This window comes from Scatophagus argus, chromosome 8 (genome assembly GCF_020382885.2).
Source record: "Scatophagus argus isolate fScaArg1 chromosome 8, fScaArg1.pri, whole genome shotgun sequence".
Taxonomy (NCBI): domain Eukaryota; kingdom Metazoa; phylum Chordata; class Actinopteri; family Scatophagidae; genus Scatophagus; species Scatophagus argus.
This window is the reverse complement of record NC_058500.1, coordinates 555,486-567,500: the sequence shown is the minus strand read 5'-3', so window position 1 is coordinate 567,500 and position 12,015 is coordinate 555,486. Positions and strand designations below refer to the sequence as shown.

Sequence of the window (12,015 nt, the reverse complement as noted above, 5' to 3'; positions counted from 1 at the left end):
AACTGGACTTAGTTATTTGTCTTTGAAGACGTTTCACCTCTCATCCAAGAGGCTTCATCAGTTCATGCTCGCTTGACTAGTCCCAGCCTAGTCTTGAAGCCTCTTGGATGAGAGGTGAAACGTCTTCAAAGACAAATAACTAAGTCCAGTTGCATTCGATTGAATTTCCTTGACACATATCAGACACACTTCAGAAAGTATGCCCGCGTACTTGTGAAGCACAGTGTGTGTGTGTGTGTGTGTTTGTTTGTGTGTGTGTAAGTAAACGGGACTGACTGCAGTTTAGGACAGCAGCGACAGCCTACAGCTTCATACTGAGCAAACAGCCGATGAACCAAAGTAACCTGAAGCCATTCATTAGCACATAGTTTCAGTGTCATTTTCACAGAGATGGTGTTTGTTGCAGATTTGTCTGTAACAAACTCCGTGTGTCATCGTGGAGGACATAATCGGCTTCAAGCAGACTGAAGGTCCAGTCTGAGAGGAATTCAGCTGCTTTTATCAGTTTTGCTCTGAAACAGTTGGGCCTTCTGTTCTCAGAAGCTTCCAGACGTAAACTCATCAGGCTCAGCCTCTAATCTTCTGCCCAACTTCTTCTTGATTTGATTTACGTTGAATGGCCTGAGTGAGGCTGCATGTGAAATGTCTGCTGAGCTGCTGACTGTACTGCAGAGCTGCAGACATTAGTCAGCTAATCAGGCGATGCACAGAACGATAATCTGATAATCGATTAATCATTTAAGTAATTTCTCATGTGAAAGATGCTTCAGCCTCTGGGATGTGGAGGCTTCCCGCTTTAGACTGACAGCTGAGCTCTTTGTTTCCTCAGAAAAAGGCAGTTTATTTGGTTTGGTGAGTCACCTTCTGTTTGTTCTGTGCTGGACTGAAATCCTCTGATTGGCGGTCAGACAGATTCAGTCTGATGTGTTGGACCAAGACTGTCCATCCCTCACGCCGCTGATGAAGATGTGTTAGTCGAACAGAGCTGTCTGTGTCGCTCCTCTCACCTGGTCCAAGGTGTGTCCATTGAGCCTGTTTTGTGTTTCCTGTGCAGGAGTCAGGATGAGTCTGCAGTGGACAGCAGTGGCCACCTTCCTGTATGCTGAGGTCTTCTTTGTCCTGCTGCTCTGCATCCCCTTCATCTCACCCAAGAGGTACGACCACGCCGTCTGTCTCCATCACCGAGTGTCGTATAAATGTGGTGTTGAAAGCGTGTGAAACTCAGAGCAGCTCAGTGTGTGAATGTGATCAGATTAAAAGCCATCAAACCTCCTGACTGAAGCTCTGATCAACTCTGCATTCACAACAGAGACTTCACAGATCCCAGAGCTGACGTCAGGCGCTTTTTATCGCTCAGTGTTTCCACTGGATCCAATAAGCTGATCACAAACATTCACCAAAACGAGGCGACCTGACTGTATGATCAGGTTACAGGTTACGTCATGCTCGCCTCGTTTGAATAAACTGGATCCAACACGAGCCAAACATCCTGATGCTGGACTCGTTCGTGTTTTGCACGTGTTGAACGGTGAACTTGGCTCGTTAGTTTGATCCTGTGTGTGATGCAGCATTTGTGTTCCTTTGATACTCGTTGGCAAACCGATCTGGAATCAGCTCGCTGACTTTTACTGAGTCATCTTTACACTCAGCAGTCAATTTGCTGAGTAATCTTGTTCTCCAGAGGATCAGTTTTTTGCTGGTTCCACTAGATGGCGCCACAGCTGCAGGTTCAGCAGCAGGCCTTAGCTGTGCTGTGCTGTCCTCTGTGTGTGTGTGTGTGTGTGTTGTTGTCATGTCACACTGTGTGTAGCTGCTGTATGTGATTACGCTGCCTGCTGTCATGTGACTGCTTGACCCTCCAGGTGGAATCAGATCTTCAAATCTCGGATCGTCCGGACCATCGCCCTCTATGGAAACACGTCGTTCATGGTGGCCATCGCCATCCTCGTCTTCCTGCTCATTGGTACGTACGTGAATGGTTTTTGTTGGAAGCTTGTCCCAGTGTGGACTGAGCTGTAGGTGTGTCCCTCACTTCCAAACTCCAGCAGCAGCATCAGAAGCTGAAACTCAGATGTAGAGTCCAGTTTAACCTCCCTTACAGGAAGTCCACATGAGCACTTGTTTCCATCCACTCCCGCTGTGGATGTGATGGAGGTGAGCAGCAGGTGGAGCTGATCCTCCAGTCATTAACCCACCGCAGAGGAGGACACAGTGAGGAGACGACCTGATGGGACCCTGATGGTCCTGAGGACGGAGCGACGAGGAGGTTCAAACCGTCCTCACGTTTATTCAGCCTGTTCTTCTTTTGTATCTCCCGCCTCCACCGAGCGTGAGACCCTTTTGTGACGTGAACTCGTCATCATGGACGGGCTCAGAGTCACGTTGGAGCATTGCATTGTGGGATTGGTATCACGGACTGTTGCTCCGGTGTGGGATGTTTGAGGGCTTTGCATAATAACGTTTAATTGTGAGGTGGACGAGGAGCTGGTCACATGACTAATCAGTGATGTCCTTCTTCTTCGTGTCTCTTCTTGTGTGTACGCAGATGCTTTCCGTGAGGTGAGGAAGTACAGCGTGACGGAGAAGGTGGATCTGACCAACAACCCGACGGCCATCGAACACATCCACATGAAACTGTTCAGAGCTCAGAGGAACGAGTACATCGCAGGCTTCGCCCTGCTGCTCTGCCTGTGAGAGACACACACACACACTCACACTCACACACACACTCACACTCACACTCACACACACACACACACACACACACACACACACACTCACACTCACACTCACACTCACACACACACACACACTGAGCTGATCACAGGGGAATTTTACAGTAGGATGGAAAGAATGAGCAGCTGTGTGTTCAGCCGGTCTGCGTCCTGATCCTGATCCCGTGTGGGCCGGGTGCTGCGGTGTGAGCGTGTGGCGGGCTCTGGTTGGCTGAGGCCTCAGACGGGGTCAGACGCGGCTGGTGTCGGACGTCTGTGACGTGGCGTGTTGTCATTGGAGCAGAGTGTAAATGTGGTGCGGAGACGTTTGATTTTCCTCCGAGAGCACAAAACTCGCAAACGTGATGTCCTCAAATGTCTCTTTTTGTCTGACCAAAATAAGTAAGAGACAAATAATTCTGTTCAAGACGCACTTCATTTTCATTGGCAGTTGCTGTCTGCAGAAAAGCTCAAATGGCAAACGATTTGCTGAAATAACAACATTTAGTCCACATTTTGATCGGAATCCTTCACATTCAGCGGATCAGTTTTCCTGCTGTGTATTCCTCTGCCCGCCGTGAGGTCACAGGAAGTTATCCAATCAGCAGGTGAGCACCTGTTGGCTGTGGGCGGCCGGCAGCAGCTGCTCGGTGACTCACCGCAGCAGAGCGGCGTGTGATGCAGCAGCTGCTGTGACTCACAATCCGGGAGGAGGAAGTGGTCCGGCGTGTAGACCGAGTCCCCCACGCAGACTGTCATCCAACTGCACGTCTGCAGCTGATCGCATCATTTCAGCCCCGACAATCGACCGGCAGGACATCGTGTCCTGCTGTTGGATCGAGGTGTCAGGTGGTCAGCGCTTTCTCCCTGAGTGCAGTCTTACAGGCATGAGGGCAGTTTTCGCCTTCCGGTTCCGCCCTGCTGTGAGTCATCATGACATCACAGCCTATCGGCACCACACACAGCACGTACAGCACATACACCTCAATTAGGGAAACGTCACAGATAACTGGTCCCGAGGGTGTGTGTGTGTGTGTGTGTGTGTGTGTGTGTTTGACAGATGATCTGACTGATGGTTGGTGATTTTCAAAACGTGATTTGGGCTTTTGATGTGTGAATTGCTCCAAAGGGAGGTGCAGCAGGGGGTTTGGGTGGTGGGGTCCAGTCTTATGGAGTCTGCCTCAAGTCAGAGAAGGACACCAAACGCCTGAAGCGATCGGGCTGGTTACTGTGACGCCATGTGTGAGGTGGAAGATGGCGGTCAGTAGCTCGCAGACCAGGAGGAGTCGGGGAGGAGTGTTGCAATGCAGACCTGCAGGATCAGTTTGAAGGATGTTGTCCAGTCCAGCACAGAAGGACTCTGGTTTGTATTGGAGCCAATGCACTCATTAAGCCATTTGTTCAGACAGACAGACAGACACATACACACAGACATACACACAGACAGACACGCACACTCAGGAGGTGTGTACATGTCAGAAGGACTGAGGCTGTTCTGGCTGGTCACCACACAAGACTGTGTTGTGTTTTGGTTGTCTGGGTGAGTTCAGTGTTCCTCTTTCCATCTCTGTGACCTCACTGACCGGACGTGTGTGTGTGTGTGTGTGTATGCAGGTTGCTGCGCCGTCTTGCCACCCTGCTCTCCCAGCAGGCCTCGCTCATGGCCTCCAACGAAGCCTTCAAGAAGCAGGCAGAGGGCGCCAGCGCTGCTGCTAAGAAGTACATGGAGGACAACGAGCTCCTGCAAGAGGTGACACACGCAGAGGAATTCAACAAATTCAACTTTAAAGCTGCAGTTTGTAAAATTCGGCCATCATGTCAGCCGAGGAAGCTGAGCCGTGTGCCTGAGGCGCCTCAGAGTCCGGACCAAACGTTAGGCACGTCTCAACAAGATGCTGTTTCTCCTGTCCACCTGTGGGGGGCAGCACACACAGCTGCTGAGCTCAAGCCAGATACACACTGAAAACATTCTGTGCAGCTCATTCACAGTGCGCACACACACACACACACACACACACACACACACACACTCTCACTCTCTCACTCTCACTCTGTGGTAATCTGACCTGGGCTTGTCCGCGGTGAAGAGATCACCAAGTTCTGCTGCTAAAAGGACAAATTGCTTCATCTGCATGTGACACACCCACACACCCACACACACTCACACACTCACACACTCATGATTTCCAGATAAATGTTTACATGTCATATTTCAGGAAGTTTGGGCAGCACACAGCGTCACATTCATCACCACATGTTGAAGTACAGAATCACCGCTTTGCTTCCACTGGAACGTGGAGTTCATGTCTACGGCGAGTCTGGAGCAGCTGGTGGAAACAGTCTGTTGTGTTATCAGTCACTTCCTGTTTGTCCTCTGCACCGCCGGCGCCTGTAACTCAGGGCCTTCAGCCTGTCCTTCATCAGTCTGAAAAATGAAGCCTTTTCCATCTTGAATGGCAGCTGTCAGCAGCAGGTTTACTGTGTGTGTGTGTGTGTGTGTGTGTGTGTGTGTGTGTGTGTGTGAGTGTGAGATGAACCCGTCTGGAGCCTTGAAGGTCAGATATGTGCTGCTGAAGCTTCTGTGAGTTCCTTCAGGAGCCCTCATGTGACTCTGATGGTTGTCTATTTTTGATGTGGTGTAATTTCACCTAACGGTCCGTTCACAGACACACTTACTGAAGGTGACACGTCTGCCAGTGTGTGTGTGCACGTGTGTGTGTGCTCGGCTGCACACTGCAACACGCGTGCTGTGTGATCCATCGTGTTGGTGTGTGAGCTGATGTGCTGCGTGGCGTCATGGCGTCCCTAATAAAATGGCCACTGAGTGGAGTCTGACTGACTCTCAGCTTTTCACTGTGATCTGTCAGTGATCCTCATGTATGTTGCCGCGGTTACCAAATGATCCTAAATCAATGAATAGGCCGTACCTCACCCGTAGGGATGCAGAGGAAGTGTTTCCACCTGACTGTCAGCAGGTGGTGGAACTCTGAGCTGATTGGTCCAGAAAATGTTTTACTTTTATCAGATTTTACTTGATTATGACTTTCTGTCAGTCAGTCTGTCAGTAGAAAACCTGCAGCCAGGGGGTGGATGACGGGTGGATGACGGGTGGGGGTTCAGATGACTGACTGCATCATGTTACTTTGCTGCAGCTTCAGTCAAACGGTCGGCGTGCAGCGAAAGCGTCCGTGCGTCCGTCATGTTGGCGTCGGTTGCTGCAGGACGTCACGCCGAGTGCATGTCCAACAGGCGGGCAGCAGTGGTGACTGAGTACACACAAGGGACGTTGTACTGCAGCGGGTGCAGTACTCAGAGTACTTACAGTAACTTGCAGTAATGCAGCAGCCGTTTAGCTCTCAGTGTTGTGCTGCTTCAGTCGAGTCCTCGTGTCCCCCCTGAACCTGAGACCTCCTGCTGCTGGACTCAGTTGGACCTGTAAAATACTGTTTTATGCTCCACCTGCTTCTGCTCCTCCTCCTCCTCCTGCTCCTCCTCCACCTCCTGCTTCTCCTCCACCTCCTGCTCGTCCTCCTCCTCCTCCACCTGCTCCTCCCCCTCCTCCTCCTGCTCCTCCTGCTCCTCCTCCACCTCCTGCTTCTCTTCCACCTCCTGCTTCTCCCCCTCCTCCTCCACCTCCTGCTTCTCCTCCCCCTCCTCCTCCTCCTCCACTTCCTGCTCATCCTCCTCCTCGTCCTCCTCCTCCTGCTCCTCCTCCACCTCCTGCTTCTCCTCCTCCTGCTCCTCCTCCACCTCCTGCTTCTCCTCCACCTCCTGCTCATCCTCCTCCTCCTCCTGCTCCTCCTCCACCTCCTGCTTCTCCTCCTCCTGCTCCTCCTCGTCCTCCTCCTGCTTCTGTCTCACTCCGTCTCCCTGCGTCTCTGTGATGACACTGACGTCAGTTTGACTGCTTCAGTCTGATTATGTTATTTAATGTTTAATGAAGTCGTAGTTTAACTTTGCAAGCTGCTGATCCTGACGTGTTTAAACGATCTTTTCAGATCAACACACAAACTCTAATCCCTCATGGTTAATTATTTCCTTCTGCGAATCATTTCTTGTTCTCACGATGTGCAGATCTTAGAGGACACGTCAGGACACAGGAAGTGAAGACTCACAGTGAAGAGACAAAAACCTTCACATTAAAATCGGCTCTGATCTGATTGTGTCGCTGCGAGTGGACGGGCACGATTTCATGGACATTTGTCTTTAAAGCGTCAAGTGTCTGTAGTCATAGTGACATGGACAGGTGTGAAGAACGCTCGTCCTCCACCCCCACACACTCACACACACACTCTCTGAAGTGTCCTTATACAGTACAGGACTTAAATCAGCCAATCAGAGAACAGGATTCTCTGTCGCTACAGTATAAAATCCTGAGAGCAGCTGTCAGGAGGTGTTTGGTATTCGCACCTGTTGGTCCCTGAGAGGGTGGGGTCAAACAGATAAATCTCAGCATCTTCTCCTCTTTAGACAAACTGCACTCATCTGATATCCAAAGTCGTGGGTTCAAATAGAGCTGAAGTCAAATGTTCAGCAGGAGGAAATCACCCGTATTGATCCGCTAATCGCATAGAAAGCCGAGACTCTAACATGTCGTCTCTTATTTCTCATTCCAACAGAAACTCCATGAAGCTGGTGTGGAGGTGCCGCAGGCCGGGAAGAAGGGAGCTGGACCACAGGAGGAGAACAGGTCTCTGAAGGAGGAGGTGAAGACCCTGAAGGAGGAGCTGGACACCACCAAGAAAGGTGAGTAGGAGCCTGCAGACAGGAAGCGGTGGCATTCTGCTCCACAGGGTCGGGTTTTCGTTAAGCTGGAAGACGAGATCAAACAAACCCGTTTCAGCCTCAGTTTGAGGCCCCGATTCGGGACTGAAAGGACCTGGTGTTAACAGCCAGGACCCCGTGACTCTGACCCTCTTTGTACCTGAGTGCAGTACTTGATAGTGTAAATGTACTTCCATTAAGTTTATGCTTCATGTTTTGCAGCTCTGCTGAAGTCTGACAGTGACGTTCGCGCCATGAAGAAACAGGCTGAGAATCTGACGGTGGAGTATGACAGACTGCTGGACGAGCACAGCAAGCTGCTGGTAGAGCACACACACACACACACACACACAGAGTTATGTAACATACCTAGAAATACACACACACGCCTGGACCCTTGTGAACATGAGAGGGGGACGGTGTCTGTTTTAGCCTAAAACGGCAGGAAGCTCACCTGACCCCCTCGACTTCCTGTTGGCGGCGTGGCGTGTGATGGTTGTGAGGGTTTGTTTCCTTCAGGGCGTCCTGATGTCCTGGCACTGTGCCCTGTTTTCTTGTCTGCAGGCAAGCAGCGACAAGAAGTCGGACTGAGGAGGTCTTCATTGAGCACTCTGCACCGTCCTGCTCAGCCATGTGATGTCACTTCCTGTGTTTTGGCTCAGCTCAGATTCCTGGGCTGCTATTGGTTTACTCCACATGCTTTGAACATGTCCCATCTGACTGTTGGAGCTGAGATTTTTCTTTGTCTGAGGAGTTTTTGTTTGGTGTTTTCCGATCTGATCGTTCCAGTGTCCTGCTGCTGCCGTCGTGTTTCTGCCGTTTCATTCCAGAGTCAGACGTTCTTCACACGACTAAAGTTAAAACTCTTGTGGATTCAAGTCGGGGTTTTCATTAATCACCTGCCGACTGTCCCATAACTCGACAGCCGGATGTTCACCCACGTCCAGTCAAATAAAAACCACCACCACACTTTGGGTCTCTGGGCTCCTTGTTGTTCTCAAATCCTGTCTTGAGGTTTCACTGTGCAGTTCTGTTGGGGCCTGAGGGTGCACGTGTGTGTGTGTGTGAATGTGTGTGTGTGTCTGTGTGTGTGTGCGTGTGTGTGTGTGTGTGCATGCGCCTTTTCTCTGGATGTCTGCTGTGTTGTCACTCGTCTCTGTGCTGACCATCAGTTCTGTGTGGAGGAGGCTTCAGCAGACCCTGGATCAGAATTAAAAACACAAACCGGGTTCCTGTCACGTGGACGTCCTCGGTCTTCATGTGATCATTTCTCTGCTGACTCAGCTGCGTGTCTGACATTCTTGTTTCATCATGTTTAACGCTCTGTTCCAAATGTTCTTTATCCAATAAAGTGAGCAGGAAGGTGGACCCTCTGACATTCAGCACCAAACCTCATTCATTTATTTCTCTATTTAAGCACGTTGTTCTGTCACAACAAGGTGTGTTTTTTTTTGTTTTGTTTTGGCTGAAGGGCACAAAGACAAGCACAAGTTGATTCCTTCTGTGTTTTTTTGCTGAAGAAAATCTTTTCAGACATTAAACGTGTCGACGGTTGTGTTTAAACCTCGAAGGCGGCTGCTCGCAGGGACGACGGGACACCTGAGGCGAAGCCGCCGGAGGAGCACCTGCACACTCTACAGGTATCTTTGTTTAATGATGCTCGATGAAACCACAGCTGCTCACTCATTTGAACGTCTTCACACAAAATGTGTTGATGGCTTCATCTTCACCTGTTCAGACTGAGCCCCTCCTCTTCTTCAAACAGGGCAACAGTCACAGGGGACATTTTACTGCAGTACTTTGAATATTTTAAGATTTTTCATATTTGTACTGAAGAAACACTTTGCCAAGTGTATTCACTGTGGTATTAGTACTTTTACTGCAGTAAAGGATCTGAGTGTTTCCTCGACCGCTGCACATTTCACACGTCTCCTTGTCTGTCTCGTGTCTAAACTTAGCGTCCCGCCTTCGCCTCCTCTCAGTCTTACTAAGGCAGCTGTTGGTCCAAACGCCGTTTGGCATTAGAAACCGGTTTGAGCCACAGCTCAGCTTTCACAGCCGAGCGCTGTGTGCAAAACCGCTGACAGGAGGACTTCTCAGGCCAGGAACTTGACTGAAGCCTCCGGTCGCTCCGTCTTCATGGAAGTTCAGCCTGCAGGCTGACTCTGAACAGACACCCGATCAGGACCGATCAGGCCTGAACGCAGTCGGGGATGTTTTCCACTTGTCTGTCTGAGAAGAGCAGGGCCTCCCCACAAGACGATGTGGGCCTCCCCACAAGACGCTGTGGGCCTCCCCACAAGACGATGTGGGCCTCCCCACAAGACGCTGTGGTCCAGTTAAAAGACTGAGTCGCATCCTTTTCTGAAGTACCACAACAGGAAAAATACTTCATCACAAGTAAAGTTTTGAGACTAAAATCCTACCTGAGTAAAACTGCTCTCAGCTTCCTGCAGTAGAAGTACTCATTGCATGTTAAAATATCGTCTGTCTCTGACCTGACCTGTTACCTGACATATTCAGATCTTTAAACATTATTTTGTTTCAGTGTGACATGAAGCGTTACCGAGATCGAGCAAACCTTCAGAATGATTTGAAAACTTGTCTGAGGAGTCGATTAACAGGAGAGGAGAGAAGACAAAAGTGATGCGCTGACTGTTTTCAGCCTCTGGACTTTTCTCTTGGGCCTCGATCAGATATTATTATTAAATTTAGTGGGACTGACAGCAACTCAGACTGAAACAAGGAGACACAGAAAGGCCAACAACCACAAGCTCAAGTTATCCATAAAGGTGGAGTGAAAAGCCCAGCATTTCCCTCTGAGATGTGCCGCAGACGTACGAGGTGACTTAAAATTGTACTTAAATAGTAAATATGTTGAGTTACTTGTCACCACTGGACAAGACTCACTACGGGAGGTTTGCTGGCAGCCATCTTTTCATGTAGAACATCTGACTTGTTGCCCTGAGTTTTGCCTGTCAGATGTACAGACCGCCTGCCCTCTCATTGGAGGAGGTTTGTTGGGGCTGCATGTGGCCTCAGACAAAACTCAGGGCATAAAGTTTCAGGACCTCCTTCACAGCTTTAAATTCATTAACTGGACGACTTCACAACATCTGTCTGACCTCTGTACAGGAAGCAGTGATGAGGCAGTAACCACGGACACCAGATCAGCTGTTTGTCATGACATTAGTTTTATTGCCATTTTTTTAGTTGGTGGTGAATGAGTACAGTGCTCACAGGCGGCTTACAGCATGGAGACCCTCACAGGGTCAAAGGTTAATAAAACGCTGGTGACATCATCAGGGCTCACCGTTAACTCTTTCACCATCTAGTGTTTGGCTGGAGAGCCGTTAACGCGGAGCCCGGAGTGTCGTTACTATCGTTAACACATCATCAGTTAGTTAGGTTACGTATCGTCACCAGGTGGACGGTCTACTCTACGGTTATGGCTGGAAGACTGCGGTTTACAGGAAGTTACAGAGACACGTTACAATAAAATGTGCGAATGAGGTCAACAAGTGGTTCTGTTTGGTCTGGAAACTCAACAGGAGGGAAAAGCGTGCGCTTACCACAAGGCTTTCGGTTTGAGCATCGGAGTGAGAGAAAAGGAAAATACAACATCCAGTGTTTCCTGACGTGTGGAACAGAATCATCTTGTCTTCGGTTTGGTAAGAAGTTTCTTCTGTTTAGTCTGTCTTTGTTCCTCCATTCAAAGTGTGATCAGTTAGCCATTAGCTTCCTGTTAGCTTCTCACTTTCTCTGGATGGATGTCAGAGATGCTGACAGGAAGTGGAAGCCACAAAACATCAAGGTCACATGAGGTCATTCGGTTATTTGCGTTGTTTCACGACTCGTTTGCAGATGATGTTGTACTTCACATCAGAGCCACAAACAAATCGCTGAACGTAGCAGCTGGAATTTAGGTTTTGTAAAAAATGAATCCTTAATAACATGTTTCCTCTCTCATCCTGCTCCTGTCTGTTTCCAGTCCAAAAACAGAGGAGAGCGCCCCCTGCTGCTTCCTCTGCTACAACATCTGACCTCAGGTCAGCTTCCCAAAAACAGAAAGGAGACAAAATTTTTCTGTCCTGATGAAAGATTTTGATTGGAGCAACTCAAGAAGAGCAAATCATTTTCTCACAAGAAACCAAACAGAAACAAATAAATCCTAATCTTTATAAATCTTTTTCTTTGAGCTTTCATACTTATCATTTGTTTTCAGAGGTTAAAAAAACACTTTGGCAATGTTTTTGGCTATAAAATTATTGACACTATTTTTCAAATACTTTCTAGAAAAATCATCATCTACAGCAAAATGAAATTTAAAAAATGAATTACTTCAAGATGAAATCCACTGCGCGCTGATCTGGGACCAGCAGGAGGTTCATCAGGGAAGCAGACGTGAGATGTGTTTTGGGAAACAGACGCTCTCTGCTGGAGGAAACCAGCCGACGGCGATGCGGTCGGCGGTTTTGCAGCAGTTTGTCACACTTTGCAGCACCAGGTTTGGATCAAAGATTCTGTCACAACAAGG

General features: G+C 49.1%; 1 protein-coding gene across 1 annotated transcript in view; it reads left to right on the top strand.

Annotated features, from left to right (window-relative positions):
• Positions 1 to 8,860, top strand: part of bcap31 (B cell receptor associated protein 31) — a 9,921-nt gene extending 1,061 nt beyond the window's left edge. The window contains exons 2-8 of the mRNA XM_046397413.1: positions 1,055 to 1,154; positions 1,863 to 1,963; positions 2,546 to 2,690; positions 4,329 to 4,464; positions 7,334 to 7,460; positions 7,701 to 7,801; positions 8,043 to 8,860. Coding sequence (XP_046253369.1) covers positions 1,063 to 1,154; positions 1,863 to 1,963; positions 2,546 to 2,690; positions 4,329 to 4,464; positions 7,334 to 7,460; positions 7,701 to 7,801; positions 8,043 to 8,069 — 729 coding nt within the window. The 5' untranslated portion in view covers positions 1,055 to 1,062 and the 3' untranslated portion in view covers positions 8,070 to 8,860. The remainder of the gene's footprint in view (positions 1 to 1,054; positions 1,155 to 1,862; positions 1,964 to 2,545; positions 2,691 to 4,328; positions 4,465 to 7,333; positions 7,461 to 7,700; positions 7,802 to 8,042) is intronic.
• The last annotated feature ends 3,155 nt before the right edge of the window (positions 8,861 to 12,015 follow it).